Genomic DNA, 26764 nt, shown 5'->3' with positions numbered 1-26764 from the left:
AAATAAATATAATTTCTGCGATAATACTCGATCTATAAGTTATTTGTTCACATTTCTAACTTTACCTCTAAAGGAAGCAATTCCCCTTCCTCATCGACGCATTTGAAAAATTTTCCACCGAAAAATTGTACGCCCATTATGGAGAAGATCAACCAAAATACTAAACAAACTAACAATACGTTGAAGATACTAGGTATGGCGTACATGAGCGCGTTCACCACTATTCTCATGCCTTGCCATCGCGATATTGCACGCAGTGGCCGCAATGCTCTCAGTGTCCTCAGAGACCTTAATACCTTTAGATTCTCATTCTCTTCTATTAACAAACTAAATACTGACACCTGTAAGAAATTTCAAACAATTAATAATATGTTTTACCATGTAAATGCAACCGCTACGTTAATTCCACACATCGAAACACATGAAATAAATACACCCAGTAAATCAAACAAAATCAGTTGATAAACACTTAACTGAAACGAAATGCTTGCCCTGGTAACTTACGAAACACGAGTAAACTCAGGAGTGCCGCGAGCTAATAGCTATTTAGTGCACACACATCTATTACGTCGTAGATTTATACTCACAAAAACTATAGTAAAGTCTAACAAAGTCCAAAAACTGGTGAAGTATCTGAAGAACCCCAGCGCGATCCACTTGAGGAACATTTCGATGACGAAGATCATGCAGAAGCCTAGGTTAGTCCAGTAAAGGATTCTTTTCAGTGGCTTGTTCTTCTCGAGGTGAATGTCTTCGAAGCAGAGGGTTATGCTGGAGGCGAATATTAGCACCAAAACGAACCACTCGAAGGCGGGCGTGTCCACGTAGCGAAGAACGAAGGTTCGGATGAACATCCAACGCTGGCCTAATTTTGTTTGGATACACGTGTCCCAACAGGAACATCTGGAGAAATGGAATGCACTTGAAACGCAGCAACAAATTAACACAATTTATTACCCTCCTTTGTGACCCGGTGGATTGATTTGGAGATGCCATCAAGTTTCTACATTAAACAGTTTAATTAAAGTTTTAAATTCTCAAAAATACTTTCTAACTAATGCTGTTAGTATGGATTTATAATGGAAAGTATAGAGGAAGATTGGCAGAATGTTTCACAAATCTGATAAATTAAGCATCCATTACAAAGGAATATTATTCGGTTCAGGTAAATTCAGATTACTATGCAAAGATTATGGAGCCATGCCAAATGATGCAGATAGACATGATCCATGCCAAAATGGTTGAGATAATGAGTAGGTAATAAGTTTGATGCAAAAAATATGAAAACATACGTGTCGTAACACTGGCGAGGATAACAGTCCTGCGGTACTTTCGGCTCCTTCTGTTTCCCAAATCCCGGAAAGTTCCCCATTGCATCAACGTATTGGCCCTTGGAGTTTTTCCTTCCACCTACGGTTAATTCATCTACATATGAGACTAAAGTTTGCCACGGATGTTTCATTTCTTCTTCATCAGGTTTGTTCCCATTGTCCTTACATAATGTGATTGGTGTCTCCCGCCCTCCCTCACGTCTTCTGCTTTTCTCTGGAGTGGTTTTACTCGATAACTGAGCCATTTCGTAATTTTCGTTATCCTCTGAAATTAATATTAAAATATAGTATGTTCAAACGGATTATCTGGCGGATTATCTATATTTTATTCACCTCTCGAATCAGATGGCTGCGTGTGATATCCAGAAGACATTTGGTTTAGTAATTTTTGTGCTGCAACTTGCTCGATGGATGACGTGTCCTCTAAGTTTTCTTTGGAATCTTCCCTAATACTTGTAATTTTATGTTCGGCCGCCAAGTCACGCACGTCTTTCAAAGTTTCTTGGCTTCCGTGGTTAAAGTTATTCCCGCTCTGGTAGATAGGGGGGAATGCAAAATCTGATCCTACTGATACTGGCCTGCAATTTTAATGTTAGGTTGGTACTTTAGGAAAACATCGTTCGTTGTACATCAAAGCGAAAAATAAAAATCACATTACCTATTTAATGCTTCTTGATAACTGTGACTGTAAATATTATCGTGCGGAAAAAGTATCGTCTCCTGTATTGAAGATGAGAACCTCTGCTCGCTCGGTATTGACGGCTTTTGCTCTTTTATGGTGCGTTGTTGTGTCATATATTCATTAACTAGCTCTTCTAATTTAGATTTTTTTTCAGTCTCTTTACTTCTCGATATAAGGAAACCTTTTTTTCTTACTATCGAACGTATTCTATCGAAACTTTTAGCTAATTTTGAATCTTCGCCTACTTCCTGAAACCAAAATAACGTAATTTAGTTTTCCACTCTCGAACTACTGATTTAACACGTGACAAGAGAATCGGAAATTAGTGAAACATAAAAAATCATCAAGCATCACGTTTACCTCTTTCTTATTCTTAAGTTCCTCACTGTTAAAGCTATTGAGCAGCAAGGCAAGGAAGAGGTTGAGCACCATGAAGTTCCCCATAACGAGTGCAGGCAAGAAGATGAAGAAGCAGCTTTCGGCGCCGCTAGCCTGCTCCGCCCTCATGCAGTCCCAGAGAGGCTCGATCCACTCTCCGCATAGAATCCGGAATATCATCATGAACGAGTGGAAGAAGTCGTTGAAATTCCATCTTGTCACCGAGAAGAAGTTTATAAAGGGTAAGTTATATGCATTCATCTATTTAAACATACGAGTAGTTCAAGTTTCTACGCATTCCCGGATTATGAATATGATTGCAAATAGATTGTGGAGCAAGCAAAATATTACGATATGATTAGTGCGAGGAAACATAACATTTCAAAGGCACGACTGGAAAAATATCCGTTAATGATTAGAAGTTTAGAACTAACAAATACCTAGCTAGATGATAAGAGTCGGTAATAAGAGTTATCTCATGCGATGTTAGTAGGACACAAGAATGAACAGAAATTAATATCTAATTCATTGCGAAATGTACTTAAATCTACACAAATACAATTTTAACCGAACTAGAGATGTTCGGTATATTTTTCCGAATCATCCCGTCAACGTGCCATTAGGTCGTCAACTTGGATGAGAAGTTATGCCAATTTAGATAAGAAAGTCGTTAAAATTAAAGCAAGTCTTCGAGTTGTTCGGAGTTCACAAACTAAAATGTTTTGCGAAAGTTGCCGGCACTTAGATGGAAATATGGACATTTATCTCGAGCATCGTTTTATGTCTTTATATTAGGTTTCGTCCCGCAACTTTGCAAGGAACTTGGCTGTGTGGGCGTTCTCTCATAATAAAATCAAATGAAAAATTTCACAGCTGTACGATAAGTTGCCCACATGATTTGCGTATTCTTGAGAGGGGAATAATAAAGTGAGATATTTAGGTTTACTTTGGGAACGATTCTAGAAAATAGGATGTCCAAGTTCAAAGCTATCATATTTTATCGATAGTATAAGGTGTCGGGAAAAATATAATCTTATTTTAAATGTGCGTGAATCCTTAGTAAAGTTACAGTGAATTCAAGTAGTGATATTAAATCAAATATTTAAATGTTGCTCACCTGGGCACAGGGTCCGGCTCAAACTTGTCCGGCGTGTAGGACTTGGAGAACAACTGCATGCCGATCACAGCGAATATGTATATAACTATCACTAAAACGAACGTCAAATTACCGAGAGCACCTATTGTCGATATTATAATACTCAACAACACTTTCATTGTAGTCCATGACTGAGCTAACTTTAACACTCGTAACTGAAACAAAGTGACGCTTATTATAGAAAGTAATACAAAAGTAAATTTGACATCTAATGCAAAATAAAATAGTAAAAAACAACATACCATTAGACTTTTCGGGGATTGAAATTAAGCTGTCGCTACGATCAAGCAAACTATGCCCCATTCTAGGGTCAAACCAAAGACTCTAGAAGTCCTCGAAGATGGAGATAGAAGGGTCAAAAATCTATTATATTATTTTAATACCTACTACTGCAGCAATATAACAACGACGATACACAGGCAGCTTGCAGTCATCAACCACCCAAAGTATGGAGTCGGTCACGCCTAGTATTCCAGATAAACAAATTTTTAAAACTGAGTTCTCGTACAGGATATAATATTCTACTTCTTGAGGTAAAAATAACTAACTACACACACATGCAAATTACCTTCCAAACAAGACTCATGTTAAGAACTTGGGTTAAGTAATTTGTCTTGGAATACTAGCCATGACGAGGTATCAGTTCATGCTGTAATAATACGTGCGTAGTGCAATCAGATCAAGTATTTTAGATACGTGACAGGTCAGGAAAATTAAGTGTCCATCCATTTATGGCGTTTAATGATAAACTTTGTGAGCTGCCCGTGTATGGCCGCTCTTGTGTCGTCAAGTGTACTCACCAAGCGAAGGCCTCGTAACACCGACAGACCATCCACCAGCTCATTATTGTAGTGATAAAGGTCGTCAATACTCACCAAACGAAGGCCCCGTAACACAGATAGGCCATCCACGAGCTCAAATATGAGATCTAAAAGGCTGGCTGATACTATTATCAAATCGAATATATTCCACCCGCAAGCAAAAAAGTCTTTGCTCATCGCCATCACTTTCATTATACATTCTAATGTAAATATAGATGTGAACACCTGAAAGAATTAAACAGTTAATTTCTGATACAGAATTGCATTCAATTTAGTTGTAATTGGTTGCAAGCCTACCTTATTTCCTATATCTAATGCTTGTCTAACATTCTCACTCATCCCATGATGCTCTAAGGCAAGGAAAAGTGTATTGAGGACTATACAGGTTGTTATGAACAACTCGAAGAGTGGATCCTTCACAATCCCATACAAACAGTTCTGGAATTGGAGCCAGCCTTCATAGTCTATGCAGCATGTTACGCAGCATTCACAGTTTCGATCCACAAGCTCATCTGCGGTCAAATTAAACAAGTTTTGAACTAAGGCAGAACTACAAGTAAATATAACAGAAACATCACATCGATAACAGAAGAAAGAAAGTACCAAAGAAAGATCAGTTCCAAAAGAGCAAAAGCATAGTGAAGCATATTCAAATTCTTCGAATGCAAAGCCCATGTTTGCAATATCGTAACAAACAATTGTATGTAACTGTAATTGTTAAAGTTAAATTACTAAACATTACTTATTCATGCAGTCAAAAGCGGAAAACAGGAGGCTAGAAAGTACGCAGGAAAATGCACGGTTTTAAATAATTTTGAAATGCCAATGATAAAATTTTGAAACGCTCATGTGAGGTGCATTTTGCAGGTAGTATTCCGAATTGTATCAATTTAGTGTTCCCATTGACTGAATCGCATAGAAGTTTAATTAGTGTATTAAGTGAGGATACAATTGTGTGTTTGTTGCTAATCTAATAGACTTGAATGCGATTCCTTGAAATGCGACGAGACGACAGCGAGAACCAATCGCAATGTCACCCTGCAGTCTTCCTGTGGGGAACAGGGGTGGACTGGGGGGTAGAAGCGTTGGCGTCAGTGTTTACTAACCTGTGAAGTAAGTGCAATTTTGCTCGTAATTGCCCATATGAGATTTGTGCGTGGCTGCCAATAAACTGAGCTCATTAATTTTCGTCGTCTCCGCTTGCGGGAGGTCGGGCGCGCGCTTGTATGGCCAGTCCGCCCCTGACGATATTAATGAGGGTAGAAGCGAGATTGCAACAGTGTTGTTTCAAATGCCCAATGAGGTGTCACCTCACTGAGAAGTGAAGCTACTAGTGAATGTTACCGGCCAGTTGAATCTACCATTACTCTTTAAAAACCCGATAGAACTTAAAAAAATGTAACTTTAAAAATTCAAAACAAAGTATTGGTAAATTCAATGACGAGAGCAGAACAATTTGTTTTTTTTTTTTGCAAAATGTAATTGCAGTATCTAGGTACAATCTTGGTAGCTTCTTGAACATTGTTGAAAAGTTTTTAGAGAAAATTCATTAAGCTACCAAAGATATTAATTGTGATGCCGTTAAGTTTTGCTGTTATGTAAAACAGAAAAACTTAAAAGAAACACAGCTATTTCAGAATTAGGTAAGAATTTTGAAGAACCCTTACATAATGCTTCAGAAATCCAAAGTAAATCATCTGTTTGCAAATGCGAATTGAAACAGAGTGAATAAGTTAGAATTTTAGAAGAAAAAGGAACTACATCGTAATTTAGAAATGTATTCCGAAAGATGTATAATACACGGTATCTAAATTTAGAAAGGTAGAAAAATTGCAAAGAGTGCAAGCTCGGAAATCTGACAATAGAATAGAATCCTAAAAGTTGATTTAGATTGTCGGTAAATTTTAAGAAATAGAAGGTTAACATGCAATAACAATAGCCAATGTCGATAATTTAAATGCTAATCTACGATATTTGAAAACTGAAGATTTTGAGTGTTTTTTGCCCAATGCCTTGATGATGTATTTGATCGTAGATACCTAACGACAGGCTCTTGTGTCGGCAAAAGCAGTCATTCTTTGATAGTGGTAGCATCGTTTAACCAGTGTTCGTTGTTTCGTGCTTTTTAGTGTTGAAGCCGTGCCAATCAAAGGAATAATTTAGAATAATACCACCAATTGTAGAGCAAATTTATTGAAATTAATATTTATTTCGTCCCTTGTTGTTGTTTGTTGGTGGTATTAAACGAATTCGGGGTTCTGAAGCGGTGCAGATTTGAATCAAGTTTAATTTTACCTAGCACTACGATCTGGTTGAGGTAGTCTGGATTCAGTGGATACTTCTCCTGGATGCTGCCTTTTTCTGATTTCTTCGATTTGTCCAGCTGCTTTTCCACTTTTTTCGGGTGTTTTTGTTTTGGCTCGAGCTTTGGTCTTTCCTGTAAACATGTTTTTTTCTTGTCACTTATGAATGTTATGGTTTACTAACTGAATTTATGGAAATTTGTATCCTCCTGGGAAAGGATTGGACCCTGGTCATTGGACGTGTGTTCACCGTTAGTCGCTGATCAGCCTATCAACTATGTGTCTGTCTGTACCCTAGGATATTCGAGCTCACCTGCTGTATCTGTGGCATGAGCATGGGCGAGTCCTCCACCCAATTTGTATTAGAGTCTGGTCGTACCCATATCTAATAACGTGTGCTCTTCGCAGCCTGTTCATTGACTCTGTATTATTATTTAAGATCCAAATGTACCAACATGATGCAATAAACATTTATGACTATGACTATGACTATTGACTCTAGTACAGTGTTTTTCAACCTTTTTCATGACACGACTTGGCGACCCCCCGACCGTTTGCTTTTTTTCATGCATTTTATAATGTTACAAAGATGTTTGTAGGGACCGAATACTTCAATCCATACAACATTTTAATGCATTTTCATAGTTAGATTTCGGATAAATCTGTCATTATAACTGATGTTTTTTTCATCATCATCATCATTTCAGCCACAGGACGTCCACTGCTGAACATAGGCCTCCCCAAATGACTTCCACATCGCACGGTTGGTAGCGGCCTGCATCCAGCGCCTTCCTGCTACCTTTATCAGGTTGTCGTCAGGTAATGTTTTTTACTGAGGTGATTTTTACGATCTCTCGCAACCTCCCTTATAGAGGCTTCGCGACCCCCTGGTGGATCGCGACCCACAGGTTGAAAAGCACTGCTCTAGTCTACTAGCCGTTTATGTGTAGCCTAGGCTATTCGTAGCTCACCTGCTGAATCTGCGGCACAGGCATATAAGTATGGGTGATTTTCGGCGGCGCCGTCGGCATCAGCAATAGATGCACCCTGCGAGGTGCGGGGGCTAGTCATCCGACGTGTGCTCGCTTACGTCACATCAGACTAGAGTCATCAAACGTGTGTCTATAGCCTAGACTGTTCGTGTAAGCTCACCTGCTGTATTTGCGGCATGGGCATAGGCATGGGCATAGGCATGGGCATGGGCATGGGTGTAGGCGGGTGCTCCAACGGCGGTGCCGTCGGCACCGGCAGTAGATGCACCCTGCGAGGATGTGGGTGCGGGGCTTGGTCATCCGACGTGTGCTCGCCGTCGTCGTGGTCGTCTACCACGCCGGAGTCATCCAGTGAGGATTCTCGGTTGTTGCTGTGGTCGCTTAGCTGACGGCCAGCTGCGCTTAGTGCACCGCGTCCTGTTAAAACGATGTATTAGTATATAGGTCTTTTTTTTTGGGGCAGTTAAACACATCCCAAATATAGCTTGCCCAGTATCTCGATTTTTTTTTAGTTTTAGATGCAGCTCGAAATTTTTGTGCATTACTTAAGAAGCATTAATGTCTTTAGATGCCTGCCAATGAATTCTCAAACTGTATCGTCTAAATATCCTTCTAAAAAAAATAAAATCACTTTCCTTCAACAATTTGTTTCGAGCATCGAAGTCCAACTTCCATGTATCGTTTCCCTCTACATCTCTGACAATAGTAGACAGGCGTATATCTGTCACTCTACTATAATATGCATGCGTCAGACAGGATGCGTTACCTAAGGCATTGTCCGGGTGAAGGGTGTGGGGCGGCGGGGGCGGCGGGGGGAGCGCCGGGAGGGGGGGCGACGCGCTCGGGGTCACCGACCGCGAGCGGGAACGAGATCTCGCCCTGAAAAAAAGGATCATTAGTATAAAATAGGATCTTTCTAATCAAAATCAGAACTTTTTTATCAGCGTGGGTAGATCTTCCACCCGTTGGACCGTTGACCTGATTAAGGTTGTGAGAGGCCGCAACTTTAACCCGGGTTGTATTACTTTACTTTAACTAACGTCAAGTTTGTCAAACTCCATACAAAACAACGGTTAAAGTTACAGTTAGGCACTGTTAAAGTTAAGATGATGCAACTTGGATACCAGGATTAAAACCAGAAACTGCGGTATATGCAAGAATGCACATTGTTTAAATATGTTTATTAAGGTTATCCTGCAAGGAAACCCTCTCAAAGATGTTTGTGAAGCGATGGAATTCATTATGTTACACAAGTTCTATCTAATATGGTATGTGGACTTTCCCTTCCATAGCTCGACATCCGACGTTGTGCCACGGAATGCTATGCCCCGTTTAGGGTTGCCAGGTTAAAAAACACAAAAGCCGGAGGACTCGGTGTTTATTTTGGCCAGACATTTAATTTTTACCCTAAAAGCCTTAGCCTAACATCCTGATATGGGCAGGTGTGCTCAATATTATTACGTGTCTCGACTTTCGACAGCCACTTAAAAAAGCATAACAAAAGCCGGACAGGCCGGACAAGCGAATATTTGGCCGGACTAGTCCTTAGGCCCGGTTTTTTGATTCGTAGTTAAAATAACCAATAGTCAAATTTGACAGATGTCAAATGACAAGTGGTTAAATATCAGAAAAAAATGTTTTTCGAACAATGGTTAGCTTGACTTTTAGTTACATTTTTTAACTATCAGTTAACAGTTTGTTAATATTTAACCATTAGTAGCAAAATTTAACAATTTGTTATTTTAACCATGAATCAAAAAACTGGGCCTTAAAAAGCCAAACATGTCCGGCTAAAGCTGGGAACCCTAGCCCCGCTATGCTAAACTCCGTGGCATAAACATAATTACCATGCAAATGCGTGTTGACACTTTGCTTGCAATTAGGTCAACGTTGTTATGATGGATCCGTCAGCAATAATTAGTTTGTACTCTTGAACTCTTGTACGTTGATGATATTATATTCATGTTCGTGTTAATTTAAATTAAGTCACTTTTTGATGACCTTTTCTTTTACCTCACAAATAAAAGTTTCAGTTAAGTAAATATGTGAGTTCATTTTACCCGCCTTCATTTCTCGATAGATTAGTCAATAAATTCATAAATAAATTAGGTAATCATTAAAATAATTTACCACTTGGATAGTTAATACCTTTGTAAAGCAAATGATTCTGATGTCTAAACAAAAGCTCGGTAAGATTCATGAAGAAATGAAGAAGAAGTGTTAATTAATATAATATAAATATAATGTAAAATTTAACTAGGAGTAAATGTAAAGACTAGACTGTTTTGGTATCAATGAATAGGAGAAAAATCTCACTGCATCTGCACTACCACATGTTCCCCAAAAAGCTTTAGTCGCTTCCGAGCATTCTGCGGTGGCGAGGCAAAGCCTCCGGTATGCTAAACTGCTACAAACACCATTATCATGCAAATGTAGGTACGTGTTAACACTGCCGGAATAAGGTCAACATTGTTAAGATAAATCTGAAATTTGCCATCGTTAATGAGCATGCCACAAAGGGTTTTTTGTGTCCCGATAAAGGTGATGTGCCAGTCGTTAAGTGAAGCGGTGAAAATGTTATATTGGTTACTAAGGGATAAGTCCAATTAATCGATCGGTATTGTGGTGATTTTGATAAGTCTATCACAGATGGAAGTTATGCTGTTGCCAAATGGAGAGATGCAGATACATAGTCTGAAGAATGGAAATTAAGTACATATTAATATTTAATTTACCAACTATTGACAGGAATTCTTTCATGATGAAATCGACTGCAAATTCTTAATTAAGACGGAACATGAATACAAGATTCTCATCTGAGAGGATGATAATATAATTAAGAGGATAAAAATTGTAGAGTCGATAGAATAAGAAGATTGTGACGATTAATTTGTCATCGTGTTTTGAACATTTGGATCTAATTAAAGAGGGGATGAAAGGAATAATTAACCTTAACCCTTTAGAAGGACATGAAAAACAATTTGCTTTTAGAATCATAAACAACTAAGCTCTAAATGCCAAAAAGGTTGTGTCAACGCGTCGTTGCTTTCCTTTGTCCCCAATTGTTTTGTCTAAATATTTCCTCGGATATAAATGAACAGAAGTTGCTGTGTATTCAGCCATATTGCCGTAAAGCATTGGTTCCCAAAGTGGGGGGTTTGGCGCCCCCCAGGGGAGGGGCAAAACCTTTAAAAGGGGGCCATCTGTATACTTAAGTTTAAAAAACCTGCAACCGCTGAGAGAATGCATTCCAGACTGCTCGATACGACCAACCCAATACATAACCTTGACTGGAGGAGGGGGGCGCGGAATTTTTTGTATGGTCGAAAGGGGGCGCGTCTCAAATAAGTTTGGGAACCAATGTCATAAAGGGTGACCCGAACTCCCACGGGATGGTCTCGCTCTGATTCCGGGCAATTTATTTATTTATTGAAACAAATATGATTAGCAAATGAACCGGACATTTTGCGTCATGCTTTGTTGGCAGCAGAAAATGTTGTGGAATAAGATTTTTTATTGGAATTTTCATATGATTTTCCTTTACATTTTGATAAGTCAATCTGTAGGTATATTCCGAAAGTAGGGATTACAGTTAAGGACTTGTTCTTTAACTGTGAATGGGACATTAGACATTGGTCGTTTCTTTGTCCAACTGGTTGATCAAGTTGAGTGTTATTTAAATCGTAATTGCCTAAAATACAAAATGAGCTGTGCACATTGGTTTTGTTGGAAATATGTTTGTCCAAACTGTAGATATTCTCTGGACATTATCTAATATCTGTTACTGGTTGGTCCAATTAGTTGACGCTCGAATCTGGGAAATGTATGGGGTTTGAATCACAGCGGATTTTAGTAAACGAGAAACAGCTGGATTTGGGGTTAAATCAATTGAACGGTAAAATAGCTTTATTCGTAATAGGATTGACTTTATCTATGCCCGCGTCCATCACACAAAGCTACTCATTTAATGCTAACTTTTGAATTGGACTTCTTGCCGGGAAAGTAGAGTAAGTATTATGTTTGGCACTTTTGTTTTATTCATGAAGCATGAGCTACACAAATAAAACAAAACAGTGCAACACTGCTTCAAATTCTCTCCAGAAGTCTCTTTAGAGCTGTAAGGAGTGCATTTACTTGAAAAGTTTGCCTTTCAAAGAACAGTTTTAATTATATCGTGATCTAATTTTATTTAACTACCTGAAAATTATATTTTACCGAACAATAGGAAAACTATAAGTACCTCAACTTATGTGCAAATCACAAAAACACACAAAGAAAAAAAAAAACACTTTTTAGGTAATACTTACAATACTAACAATTAACACAAAGGTATAAGTTGACAGCTTATTCTTCACAGCTGTGGTCAGTATCTCGGATAAGGATTAAGTTAAGCGGTTCTAGAAAATCTTAATGAAAAGTCACTAGCTACAGCGCTAAATAAATAGTTAAAGTCGGGCGGATACCGCCGGGGCACTTGGAGCGTTAAAACGATACGCTTAACCGGCGTAATGTCACGGAAAGAACTCTTTATAAATGACTGCCCCAACAGAAAGGAGTGAATGTTTTTAGGGGCCGCGGGTTTGTTAAGCTGGAATTGTCTTCTGTGGTCCATTTTGTTTCTTTGTCCTTTCTTAACTCTTAAATACGAGTAATAAAACTATGCTTTGTTCAGATGTGGGATTATTGTTACTTTTCTAAAAATATTTATAGTCTTAGTACCTACTAATTTTATTACATTGTACTATAGTACCTACATATTGTAGGAGCCAGGGTATCAATATAAAATGTTACATAAAATGTTACAGTGTATTACATCAATAAAAATATTCTTATTCTTATTGTACTATATTATTGTTCTTTATTTAACGTAATGTCTTTTTATCAGACACTAATTAATTAACTAGATATTGTCGTGCATTTTACAACAGTCCACATAAACTTTATCATGCTTGAAAAATGTTTTAACCTGCTAAAGTATTTTGAGATTAATATTGTTTACTTGTATAATATGGCGACTATATTTGAGCTTATAAAACTCAATATTTTGAACGCTATATCCAAGTTCGCGTTTCCATATAAAAATTTAAACACTTCCCGAAAACAATAGTGGGAAAGAGTACGGGCTTTATCTAAAATGTAAAGGATCGTGCCAGTTTTAAGATACTTGTAAAGTAATATAGCTTTTATCGAAGATAATAATAATAAGGACGAAGAAATGAAGCTGCTATGTAATATTTTGAGGGAAATTAAAAAAAGACAACTAATGATGGATTACTTTACCCTTGATCATGGGATCATTTCAATAAATTATGTAGAGCTCAAAAGCGGGGGTTGAGGAAGTTATTAAAAAAACTGGTCTTGATAAGGCCTCTAATACTGGCTATTTCTTGCTTGAAAACAAAACTAAATAAAGCTAAACAATATCATACAAATATAATGTCTTCTGAATCTCCTGATCCATTAATAAAGATTATAGATAAGCTTCTATCTAATTCTTTAACTAAGAAAATGCTCTTTCTGTAGCAATCAGCAAAGTACTTAGAATTCTTGTAAGACTTATTTCTTTGTCCTTATCCACGAACATAAACTAGTAAACAATCTCGCAAATAAATCTACTAGACCTCAGATATAAATCATAGCTCGTGAGAACCGCACCTTATCGCTTTAAGGTCACAGCAGACTTATCAACTCGGAAAGGGATTAACACATATACACTATACATATCTATCGCCTTTCGCGAGCTGTCAAACGCGAGGTGAGGCACCGTAATGTAAATGGTGCGGATACGTGTGCGTTGCAGTATGGAGTTTCATACAAAAAATACTGACCGTCTCGAGTTGCTACGGTTACGATCCCTTTCCGGGTTGATAAGTGTGCTGCGTCCTTTACTGGGACATCCAATACTCGTAACTTGTCGCAGTCAGACCGAGCAACTTCCTAAATGAGTTTCACTTTGGTCCATTTATTTATCCTATGCAGTTAAATCTACTTCAATGTTTGTTTCTAATACTTTATTGAAGTGGGGTTTTCAATTCAAGTTTCTTTTGCGGGGTTGTTCAGATGTCTATTTATTATACTACCATAAAGACTTCTTGTTCTTATGGCGCTTTATGCTATTTTATGAGACAGAGGGTGGGAACATATTTATTTTAATTAGAAAGATTTCAATGGGTGACTCTACTTATAAAAACAAAATAGTGACAAGAAACAGTGACTGTTTCTTACGCTGCTTCTTCTCATCACTGGCCTATACAGTATTACAGTACCTAGTAGTAGTATTACAATACCTATAAACATAGGGAAATTAGGAAAAAATGCTTTCCATGAAAAGCTAATTCTATTCTCTATTTGTTTAGTGTTAAACTGAGGTTTGTTTAGATTTAGTTCGAAACTACAAAACACGTGTACTCGATCATAAGCAATTAAGTGCGGACGTGCAATAACATCCAAAATGCAATATCGGTGCCGTAGTCATGATTCAGGCCCTCGACGTGCAATATCGGAGCGCTAACTGGGATATCTGGTGACAGGCGATTTTAAACGGACTAGATCCCGTTTCAGCAATTTAAAATCGTTGGGATAGTTTGTAAGGGATACTGTAATCAAGGCTGTGTTTTTTTAATTCAAAGGTTCTAATTTCAAGGCATTAGTGATTCTTTTTAATTTGCGGTGATTTGTGGTATAAAAGTTTCTTCAATTTCATTTATAGTATTTTACAGCAATAAACGAAAATGTCAATATTGGATTCGTTGAAGCAAAAAGGCTACTGAGAGGAGGCTATTTTGAAGAAATCATTATAATTTGGAAATCTTATTCGACATTATCATTATTACAATAAATTATGCTGCCAGGGGTCCCATTGCAATAGGCACCGTGATTGTGCCTGAGTAAAGGATCTTTACTGTTGTCTGTTTCTTCATGTTTTCTTTTGCTATTGTTAAAATGTACTTTGCATGTCTGCTATCCCATTGTAATAAGTGTCTCTTTCTTACTGCTTCATCTTGTTCCTCACGGGGAATCCCAGAACAGCAATAGTATAATAAAGGCGCTTTCAGACTGGTTTTTCTATGGCACGTGATCGTCGCATCCGACCCAGTTGCAGCACAAAGACGACTGGCGACGGAAACTGTTAACGCCCGACGCATTCCAATCTGCACACAATCAGAGCTGGGTAGCTAGGTTCTGGTGGAAAAAACTGGGGCCTAACTGTTCCCCTTATTACAAAAAGTTAAACGTGCGATGAACACTGTATTGATTAAAAATTATAAATAACTTGAAAAAATCGAACTGCCTAAGGCGGGAATTGAACCCACGACCTTTCGCTTGCCGGGCGACTTAAATTGTCATTTAGAACCAGTGTACACGTGCGTTTAACTTTTTGTAATGGGCACTTTAGGTTTTATAAATTCCAAATGAATGTAACTAATTGAAACGGCAGACGAAAATTCTTGGGAATTCTTCTGTATCATTTTCAAAAAGTTTCTTGTAACAATTAATTCCAGAAAAATGTAATCAGATTCATACTGAGTTTCTTACTTAAGTCCGCAAAATGTGGGAACCAATATGTTAAAAATGGTGTCTAAATTGTTTACATACTTTGCAAACTTCTTTAGGAAAACACTACATACCTACTAGTGAAACACCGGAATAATCTCTTATAGTCGCTTAGTCGCGTACTGACTCTATCTTAGACAATGTAAACGTTTCAGCTGCACCTACAGTTGGATTATGAAATAAAAGTGTTAAAAGAAATTAATTACGTAAAAGTTATAGACAGGTAAGCGGAGAGCAGAATAAATGCTTATGCCAGTCTGGTAGCACTTTCTGTTATAAAGTTACCAAGAGATATTAAAAGAGCCAAGAGAAATGAACTTTTATTTATGCTTGCATTTTTACTGAAATAGCTGCCAGTGGAGGTGTAATTTTTGATTGAACGTCGGTTCTATAAAAAACATCGTCTGCGGGCTTGTTCCCCACGGATACGTCCCGTTTTTTGCTGGAACTATTTTTTGCAGGATCACATTTATACTTCATACGTGTTTTAAGAATAAGAAAATATTAATGTTCACACTAACGCCCCGTTTGCAGTGTGCGAAGAACCGATCTGTTCGAATTTGTTTTGAATTTTTAAACACACATAAGTGTCACATACCTACTTATGACAGTTAAATTTTGCAGGATCCAGCAAAACTGGATTGCATTCCCACGAGCCCTGATTCGTTAAAATCCTTGTCATCCGATATTCGCAGTTGGTGAATTCGTCCGACATTCGTTTCAGCAGTAACTTTTTGTGACGCAGCTTAAATTATTTTCGATTGACTTTTGACAGAGCGCAAGTAAAAGTGACTCTGCAAAGTGATAAATAAATAAAGAAAGAAATGCACCGACATAAAGGCAGATATGTATTTAGCACTTGCAATATAATAATACTGCGTAGAACTTGCGTGTGATAGATGGTAATACAGCTTTAATTAATTAAGATAATTAGACCTGGAATCCTCAACCACAGAAGCTCCTTCGGCTTGATCATCAATTTAGGTGGGATTCAGGCCAAGACCTTCCTCGTTGTGTATTAAAAAGTGAATAAGGCATTTAATTGAGTTTAAAGCTTTTAATAATAACGGCCGAGGTTTATTATTAATCCATTCGGGGTTGTGATTGACAACCCTACCTAAACAGCCACTGGACTTTATCTTTCACGTCTCGTTTGGCATCAATGGGGCTCGATCACCGACGTAACTTTCTTGAATGCCATAATGCTACAATAAGGGGGACTCTTTGTCAGTCAGTTTTGTCACGGGATTGTGGGTCATTTGTTGGGAACAATGATATGTAGGTATACTTTTAGACAAGCTATTTAGAACTAAATGGTGTAGGTTTATTTCTAGACCAGCTGTTTAGAGTAAAATTGTGCCTAAGTTGAGAGTGTGTTGTTTAACATAGGTTCAAATAAAGTAAACAAAATGGACATATAAATATAACAACGCTTTATCGGTCGAATGAAATGATATATCTAAAAGTTTTCCAAATAACATAGAATTGCTTGCTCGACTAAGTAAATGAGTTGTTGATTGCGAAAATAGTTCTGTCTTGATCCTTAGATAGGTAATAGAGAACTAAATCAGTAACGGAAACTTTTATCAGGTATTATCCAATCTTAATAATGAAAACGTTTGCTGCAAAGCTATTATTAAGCTCCAAACTTGCTAAAAGTTTAAACGTTCAAAGCTACTAAAGAAACCAAATATTACAGCTGTAAAACTCATGCAAGTCTAATCCTCTTTCTTTGAACTCATTGAGCGAGCATATTCGATAAGGAAGGCAATTTGTGTTTTATTACCTGTGTCGATGTAATATGGCATAAATACCGATTTCTCCCCCTCACAAGAAATGAGATTTCCTTACCGGATAGATTTTAGAAATTGGTTTGGTTATGGCTAATTTCTTTATACGATAAGTACCTACACTTTGGCTTTCAGGCCGAACGACCGAAAAGAAGTGCACAGTCCAAAAATATAAGTAGTACCTAATTATGGTAGGTATTATGTAAGGTTTGTAATGTGAAAGAAATATGACGTAAACACAAAATATAGAGACATTAATAGAGAACTTATCTATGTCCTTGCGCTTGCATTGATATTGCATAGCGTTTTAGTGACTCTACATTTGACGGCAGTATAACAATAATAACCAAACACAACTTCGCTACATAAACACTTCATTTTAGGCTTTTAGTAAAAGCACGTCATTTGATTCATCTACGCGATTTAAGTAGGCATTACTTTGTACAACTTAATTTAGCCACCGGCTAAAATCTATTTATAGGCACGGCCTATTTTCACACGAGCTCACGTCATCAGTAAATACTCCATACGAGTTCGTACTTTGTATTCACAGTTCTTATTAAAAAAGTTTGTGAAATGCTGGCAGCCACGCTGGTCTGTGAGATAACCACAATCGCGCTCGGCTATAAGAGCACAAACTATTTGAACTGTGCTCAGAATAACCGACCTCTTGTAGTTTATGGAGGGAATTGCTCGTATAATCTAGACAAGCCGTTAATCAAATTATAAGAGCCACTTGGAGAGAGTTTTCGGACAAATACTGGTGTAGTTTTGACTGTAACAACATGTGAAATTACGGCTAATGAATAACATTCGTAGGTAGGTAGGTGCAGTTACTGTTTTACTTTTTGACACTATGCTCTGTACCGTACTAAGAGGATGTTGAACTACAGCGACAATACTCCCCGGATAGGGTTTTCCCTTTTCAAAATCGTAATAAATCGAAAGAGAAAAGAAGAACAAGAGAGGCAATCTCTTAAACCATAAGGTAGTTCACTGCCTTTTTATCAAGCTGATTCTCATAACAACTAGTCCGCTGCCCGATTCCAAGCGATTCTCTCAATCTTTATTTTTAACCAGGTAATCGGTCCACCGAGTGGGAGGTCTGGCTGTACATGTACGCACAGTCATTACAGTAAGGACCTCTTCCACCATCTCCGAGCAAAGTTCCAATTAGTTACTTCCTGATTACCACTACTTAGCAAGTCAAATAAGAAGTAGGTAAGAATTCAGAGATATTGAGTCTTTTATTTTTTAAATAAGCGCGACAGCGGCATTTTTTTAATGTGAAGCCACTCGCTGTCATAATACAGTATGAAATTATTGGCAGCGCGTCTATCGCGAGTTAAGCTCTAGCCGAGAGCTTTTGCGAAAAAAATATATTTATTTTTAATTACAATTTTACTTAACTAACTAACCTTATTGAATACAAGTCTTCGACTGCTGTAAAACCGGGCTCGATGCTCAGGCGCAGGGCTGCTTATCGCCAACAAACGCAAGCTCAGCGTCTAGACGACATCGTCCGATCATTTCGTAGAACCGAGATACATAGAGCTCGCATAACACCTCCCCGCCGAGATAGAGGTCCATTCTTTAGCTTATCTGCTGAAGATAGACCGAGGAACGGATTCAGTTTGTAGAATTACAGGGCGTTCCGTTTCTGTAGTTACAGCGGCTGCCCTGTTCTGTATGTATTTCCTCCATTTGATGTAGAGAACATATGAAGCTGCTATAATGAAGATTATGTAGAGCGGCGTGGTCCAGTATAGATGCGGCTGAATATCTACGTTTTCTAATTTCAAAGTTTGCTGCTCTCGTTCCAAAAATCCAATAGTATTATGAAGTTGTTTCAAATCCACATTTTCAATTTTCAGTCGCTCAAGGGGGTTCCTGATTTTCACTTCCTCTGAATTGAACGCATAGAGCTTTATAGGTTTTCCGTAAACGGTATGATGTGAATTTATGAATTTCAGCTTTTCACTGGATGCACTGCAGTTTTCCGGAAGTTGTAGTAAGTATACTCCTTTAATTTTCATGTATTCATCCTGAACACACTGTATGTGAAGCTTAGTAGAGTTTGGACTGACAAATATGTAGTATTCTTCATTTATCTTTTCAAATATTTCCTGCTCTATTTTGACTTGTTCATATTGACATTGCGACGATAGTTTCTGAGATATAATCAGGTCGTACACACAGTTACGATTTTGTTCCGGGCTCTGCAGGAGAGTGTTTTCTTGGCAGTAGTGAAATTTTCCTGTTCTTATGCAGGGTGATTCCAAGTACTGGTACGCATTTTCGTTCATAACCAGGTAGGATTTGTTAGGAATAAGGATAGTATTATTGGATGTGGGGATTGGGAACAATTGATAGTATGTAAATATATCCATATAGAATATCGGTACTTTTATAACAAATATCAACTTATTATCGCTAAAGTAAGAGCCTATGTCTAAAAAGCTACAAAAAATACGAGATTCTTTCAAATCGGTCGTTACCAATTGATCAGGCTTGTAATGTTTAGTAAGTTCTGATACAAAATATGCTACATTTGAGGACGATAGTATGTTACGATAAGCAATATGTTTCGTAGACAGTGATATGGCTGTCTCTAGATCAGTCAGGGTTTCCAAAATAATTTCTACGTTAATTTCCAATAATTTATAAGAACTGTCCAATTTTACAAAATCAATAAAAGATTGTTCAGAGTAGTTTACTTGTCTTAAAATTTCCGAAATCTTTGTTGATAATTTGTTTTGATTCTGAACAATAGACGAAATTGTTGTATTAAAATTTTTCAAAAAGAGATTGTTCAAAGTAATTGCCTCATTAACATGGTGTGTAATTTCGTTTTGATTTTTCCGAAGTATGTTTATTGCTTTATCGTATCTTACGGCATCGTCCTGGTCTAGATTACCAGTAATACTATGAATAATCGTACCAAGTCCATCTATAAGCGCTCTTCTAAATCTAGATCGACTTAACAAATTAAACTTATCGAGGATACTAGTTAGTTTATCAGAAATAAACTGATGTAAAATAACAAATCTAAATTTATAATCCCTATTTAAATCGCTAATCAAAGCCTCTAGGGTGAGAGCCTGATTTTTGGTGATAATTATTTGGTCTCTAATGCTGTCTAAATTAATAAGATGTAAAAAGACGTGATCAGTTTGTTTAACTTTAGATAATCCTAATTTGAATGGCAATATTCCAGGGTTATCAGTCATCGGCGTTAGTTTCGCTTCCTCGGCTTGTGCCGGGTAGCTCGCCGTCGTCCTGTAACAAAGAACGTTGCATTTTAAGAGGCCTTCGTATGTTTCGCTTATGGTACTCTTGTTCTCTGACGTCTGCAACTTTAATACCCAAATCTCTCGCGGCGGTCCTAGTCAAATATCGCGGTTGGTCCTTGTGGCGGACAGCAAGTGGATTTTTTGAATAAATGGCCTTATCCTCTTCATATTCGAGGGGAGCTTCTAAGGTCTCATTACGTTTATTAATAGTATTTATTTGTTTAGAATTTAGACGTTCGTTAATTTTTTCGTACATTGTTGTTGTTATTTCTTTATGTTTATTTATGTAATTTTGTAAACATTGTTTTTCCAAAAGAATGTCAAACGGATCGCGGTTATCTAAATGGCCATTAATAATTTCTATAGGTTTTTTATCTGTGGCGGAATGTATTGAATTATTATATGCCAATACTGCAAACAGCATCAACTCAGTGATGGTGGACTGTTTGTGGTTTTGTTGTAAAAGTCGAATGTGTTCTAATATAGTCGAATGAAATCTCTCAATAGCTCCATTCGATTGAGGATTATTGACGCTGGTAAAATGTAAATTAATTTTGTGTAATGCGGCAAATTCTTTGAGGGGTAGGTTTTTAAATTCTGTCCCTTGGTCAGCGGTGATATTTAAAGGTAAGCCATGGTGAGTCATCCAGATCGTGAGTGAGTTAATGACACTTACTCCTGTCATGCTATCCAGGGGGTATGCTTGAGCATATTTTGAGAATGTATCTATAATTGTCAGAAACTTTTGGCCTTTAATTTGGAAAGTATCAACATGTATAATTTCGAATGGTTTTGTAGGGACCGGTGTGAATTGGAGCATTTGTTTATTGGGATGTCTTTCATATTTATTTGTTTGACAAGATGAACAGTTATTTATAATTTCGGTTACTGTTTTAGGAATATTTGGCCAATAGTAATTCCTTTTAAGTTGTTTTTCCGTTTCTACTATGCCTCTGTGATTAGATTTACCTTCGTGATAAGCTTTTGTAATACGATACTGCTCATCTGTGTCAATAACGTCCTGCAATTTGTTTTTACAGAACACAAGATCGTATGCGGAGTTTTTAAAAGTTGTTTGCAATATTTTGGTAAGATCTGGTAAGTAATTAAAATCTGAAAGCCAAACGCCATGCTGGATATCAGGTCGAATGTAATGTTTAAATAAATCAATAATGTTTTTCGATAAATCATTGAGGCCAATTTGAGCAATTATGCGGTTTTTCCCAGGGAAAATCTCTTTAATATCTACTTTGGCTGGTGAGTGTAAAACAAATTGAATAAAAATTTGATTTTTATGGGTGTTGACGCATTTTTCAGCGATAGGAATTTCTAAAACTGGCTGTTCCTGATTAGTGTGAACTGTTTCATCCTGTAATTGGTCCAATTGTATATTATCTACGTCGGGAATTTCTGAAACGTTGCCAATAAGAGATAAGATGTCTTCTAAAACTTCTGAAGTACGTGGACTCTGTGGAACTGTGGGCTCAGGTTGATCAGCATGGGATTCTGTCTCATTGTTGTTAATAACGACCCTAGATAGGGCATCCGCGTTGGTATTAGAAGTTCCTTTTTTGTATACAACCTCATAGTCGAACTCAGCCAACTTGAGCTTCCATCTCGTGAGTCGAGAGTTGGGCTCCTTTAGGGACACGAGCCATTGCAGGGGTTTGTGGTCGGTGACTATTTTAAATTTTCGGCCAAATAGGTATGGGCGGAAGTATTTTGTCGCCCAAACAATAGCGAGCAACTCTTTTTCAGTTGTGCTATAATTGACTTCGTTGTCGTTGAGCGTTCGAGAGGCGAATGCTATTGGTTTGTCTGAGCCAATAGGGCCTTGCGAAAGTACTGCGCCGATGGCGAAATGAGAAGCGTCTGTTGTGACGTTAAATTCCTTTTCAAAATCTGGGTAGCTGAGAATAGGATCATTCATCAGGATTTCCTGGCAAATTTTGAATGTTTTTTCGTAAACTGGGTCGTCAATGTTTATTTTGGCACCTTTTTTTAGGCATGAAGTGAGGGGTTTTGTTAATTTTGAAAAATTGGGAATGAATTTTCGGTAATAACCGAGAAGACCAAGAAATGACTTTATTTCTTTCGGTGTTTTTGGAATGGGGAAATTTTTGATTGCATGGACCTTATCAGGATTTGGTTTGACACCTTCTGGTGTAACTATGTGTCCTAAATAAGCGGTTTCATGTTTGAGAAATTCCGATTTATCTAGCTGAATTTTGAAATTTGCTTCTCTAAGTCGCTGGAATACTTTTTCAGTGTTGGCAATACTTTCCTGAAGGGAAGTTGCAAAAACAATTATGTCATCCATATAAACAACGCAGATATCATTGATCAACCCCCGCAGAACATTTTCCATTGCTCTTTGGAAGGTTGAAGGCGCATTTTTGAGGCCAAACGGCATGCGACAATATTCGAAATGGCCGTTTTCCACTGTAAAAGCGGTTTTCTGTATATCGTCGGGGTGCATCTCAATTTGATGGAAACCACTCGCCAAATCGAGCGTGGTAAAATATTGACAACGACCTAATTTATCTAATACGTCAGATATATTTGGGATAGGATATCTATCGCAGATTGTTTTTTCATTTAGCTTTCTGTAGTCTACAACTAGGCGCCATTTTTGCCGACCAGATGCATCAGGTTTCTTTGCTACTATCCAGATTGGAGAGGACCAGGGAGACTCAGATGGTTGTATAATTTTTTGTTGAAGCATCTTATTTATTTGTGACTGAACCTCTGCTTTGTGTACGAACGGATATCTATAAGATTTTGTGTAAACAGGAATTTCGTCAGTGGTTTTTATTCGATGCTTGATGGTATTTGTGAAAGTGAGAGGGCAATCCTCATAATAAAAAATGTCACTGTAGTCTTTGCAAAGTTTAACTATTTTTTGCTTTTCCTCTTCGTTCATATGGTCAGTTCGAAGAAGGGATTCTATGTTGGATGATTTTGGCATCGGTGTCTCAATATTAAAACAATCAAAATTTTTTTCTAGGGGAACCGACTTCAAAGGTTGTGTCAAATTGACGATAATGTCATTACGACTTGGATTACTAATCTCAATGTAAGCATGTCCTTTTTGTGAATATGTAATTAATGGCGGAATAATGCACTGATTAAGGACATTTTCCGGGATGAAAATTTCACCAGATTCCGTATTTACGGGAATTTTAACAGTGGTAGTGCTATTAGCTTTGACTAACGCCTCAAAAAGGTTGTGAACTCCAGTATCCATCATACGGATAGGGTTTTTCGCAAATTCTGTAATCAACAATTTACTTGAAAGGTTGACACTTGCTTTGAGATTTTCCAACAAATCTAAGCCAATGAGGCCGTCAAAAACGTTGTGAAATTTGTATGCATAAAATTTACACATTTGTTTTGTGTTAAATTCGTCAAAAAGTGGTATATCAATTGTATATTTGTGGTGTGTAGTGCAATGCACATTTGTGACCGAAAATGGTTCGTGGTTTAATTGAAAATTTGGATAATATTTTTTTATGACCTCCGGAGACAAAAATGATTGGTTAGAACCAGTGTCAATAAGTAATTTTAGGGGAGGATTATTTATCTGTATATACGGAAGTTGTCTTTTCGAATGAACATTAACTTGTATCACGTTTCGTTGTTGTGGTCTGGGACTTCGCAAAAATTTTGTTCCTCAGGAACATTTGAAGTTTGAGAACCGGAGGCAGCCTCGCAATAGTTCATGTCATCACATGGAGCGGGAATAAATTCTGGCTCGAAATTATTTTGGTCACATTCGGAATAATAATAATTTTGGTCGGTAAAATCATCGTTCGTTTCGTTGTGATTTAATTCCTCAAAAACGAAATCGGGGTAGTGGCCAACATTTTTGAAATAATTTGGATTTTGTGGATTTAGTTGCTGCGGTCTATAATTCGGATTTGGAATAAATCTCGGTGTGTTATTGTTGTTATTTTGTGCATTTGGGTACGAAATTCCACTCATAGGGGTTGGTTTTGGCCTAGGGGTGCGTCTCGGGTCTTGATAAAAATAGTTTTGTCTATTTTGCTGATTTTGGTTTGGTCTGTATTGATTAAAATTTTGTCTGAAATTCTGTTGGTTTTGATTATTATTCCAAGGTAAACGGTTTTGGTTGAAATTCATATTATTTGGTTTTTGTGGATACCAATTAAGTGGCAATTTTTGAAAATTATTCGGTCTGAAATTTTGGTTTGTTTGTTGATTTTGCGGTCTATTATTATTATTGACGTTGTTATTATTTTGGGGCTGAAAACGTTTCTGTAAATACATGATGTTATTTTCCTCTTTAATAAATTGCAACGCTTTAGGTAAAGATTCGGGGCGCATAGCCCGAATCGTAGAGCCTAAGGGCTCTCGCAAACCAGCTAAAAAGGTCTTTAAAGCCTGGGCCGTGAAAAAATCTCGTTTACATGCAATGACGTTTGGATCGTCATTGTGAATATTTATGTAATTCATCAAAGTTGTCAATAAATTCACACATTTATCGTAAAATTGCTGGGGGCTCTCGTTACCCTGATGTAAATTTACAAGGTCGCGATTTAAGGAATTTTCGTCTCTTTGATCCGAAAAATTTTGAATAAGCACTGCTTTAATTGCAGGCCATGTATTTGCGGCATTAACGTCAATTATTTCGAGAGCTTTTCCCTTCAATTTTCCGATAATTCCATTAATAATAATAACATTTTGAAAATTATCATTGTTTGCGGCATCAAAATATTGTAAATAAATGTTATCTACTGTATTTAAAAATCTGTACAATGAGTTTGCATCTCCACTATATTCAGGCACTATTTTAAGTGCTAAATCAAAAAGTTGTAACTGTGCCATAATTGCTAAAACACACAAAAATCAATTGATAAAATATAATAATAAACACAATTATGGATTTCGATAATCCTATGTATGTTTATCTATTTATTTATTAATCAAAGTGAACTCTATATTTTTAATTAATTAATTTTTACAATATTACAATATTCTTGGAATTCGGGAAAGGAGAGTTATGAACTTGTGTAAAAATAACCAAGCGTACTCACAGTATAATCACAAACACAAACACTTTCACCATAATTAGTCCTTATGAGAGTGAAGTGAACCCCCAAGGCGTCGCAGCTTCCACAAAACGTAAAGTCACTTTTCGGGAAAATAGTTCGCACTGTAAACCGTTGAAACGGACACTGAACACGATTTTTAGTTGTCCAGTTCAGCACGTCCTACCGACTGCGCCAGTTAAGCTCTAGCCGAGAGCTTTTGCGAAAAAAATATATTTATTTTTAATTACAATTTTACTTAACTAACTAACCTTATTGAATACAAGTCTTCGACTGCTGTAAAACCGGGCTCGATGCTCAGGCGCAGGGCTGCTTATCGCCAACAAACGCAAGCTCAGCGTCTAGACGACATCGTCCGATCATTTCGTAGAACCGAGATACATAGAGCTCGCATAACACGCGCGTTAGTCCCGCTCTGCTAAAATCGCCTTAATGTGAAAGCGCTCTTACTCGGAGATGGTGAACGAGGCCCTAAGAAGATACATATGCCATGGCCATAGTCTTCAACTCACCTCTCAGCCACGGCGGCGACTGCAGGCGCGTGGTGGATGGCGCTCCGCCCCCGCTTGCGTCTCCTGGTCCTCTTCCTAGAGTACGAGGCTAGCAGCAGCCACTTTCTGGTGTCCATCCGCTCCTTAGAGTCCTTGGCCAGCGTCCGCACAGCTAAGGACGTGGGGTCGAAGCTGAATGTGGAATCGTCGCGGTGCTCGTTTAGGTCCTTTTTTCTTTCCTGAAATTGTTAAGAGTTGGAGGAATATTGCCTTGAAAGTGTGAAAATAAAGCGCGAATGTTTTTGGTACTGTTTATCGACTCGTTGGATGTTGCCAGAATGATACAATCGATTAGTCCAAAATGTAGAGGTGGTAAAATTTTAGACTTGTTATTCTACATCGTTATTTGTCAGATAAGTATAAAACATCTTGTATTTAGGAAGGGGAGAAACTAGACTTGGCAAGATAACTTTTGTTTTCAGAAAATGTCTGCCCAACTTTCACGACAGGTATTTGGAAAAATATTCTGAATAGGAACACAACGTGTGAATCATTTTATTACATAGAACAATAAAATATTGCACTGCCATACATAAAATACGTATAGGTTTTTTACGTGGTCAACGGTTATTAAATCTAAACTAAATGGGAAAATTCGAGGCAGCCGAGGTGATCTGAAAACACGCAATGCAAAAAATTTCACGGTTGTTTGTTTTTTCAACGCGAAAATATGTATTTTACCAACAGTGTAGGTACGTGTAGCATTGGTTTTTGAATAATTACCTATGTTTGTTTGTTGTTTAAGCATATTCATTTGATATTTCTTTTCCTGTAGCAATATTGTACGATTATTTGAACTGTTTTGTAGAATTGGAAATTATCACCCTAAAATAAGTTATTA

At 37.5% G+C, this 26764-nt stretch overlaps 1 protein-coding gene across 1 annotated transcript in view; it reads right to left on the bottom strand.

Moving 5' to 3' along the window:
* LOC135080047 (sodium channel protein 60E-like) overlaps positions 1-26764 on the bottom strand; it is a 174028-nt gene that overhangs the window by 11231 nt on the left and 136033 nt on the right. The window contains exons 7-21 of the mRNA XM_063974717.1: positions 25885-26102; positions 8430-8542; positions 7824-8080; positions 6664-6805; positions 5475-5609; positions 4666-4880; positions 4423-4593; positions 3509-3702; positions 2374-2605; positions 1990-2261; positions 1665-1909; positions 1498-1596; positions 1293-1410; positions 588-903; positions 66-341 (exon numbers count right to left, since the gene is read on the bottom strand). Of these exons, the coding sequence (XP_063830787.1) occupies positions 66-341; positions 588-903; positions 1293-1410; positions 1498-1596; positions 1665-1909; positions 1990-2261; positions 2374-2605; positions 3509-3702; positions 4423-4593; positions 4666-4880; positions 5475-5609; positions 6664-6805; positions 7824-8080; positions 8430-8542; positions 25885-26102 (3003 nt within the window). The remainder of the gene's footprint in view (positions 1-65; positions 342-587; positions 904-1292; positions 1411-1497; positions 1597-1664; positions 1910-1989; positions 2262-2373; positions 2606-3508; positions 3703-4422; positions 4594-4665; positions 4881-5474; positions 5610-6663; positions 6806-7823; positions 8081-8429; positions 8543-25884; positions 26103-26764) is intronic.

The sequence above is a fragment of the Ostrinia nubilalis genome, chromosome 17 (genome assembly GCF_963855985.1).
Source record: "Ostrinia nubilalis chromosome 17, ilOstNubi1.1, whole genome shotgun sequence".
NCBI classification, from domain to species: Eukaryota; Metazoa; Arthropoda; class Insecta; order Lepidoptera; family Crambidae; genus Ostrinia; species Ostrinia nubilalis.
Note: the sequence above shows the minus strand (reverse complement) of the source record. Positions and strands in the feature narration are given on the sequence as shown.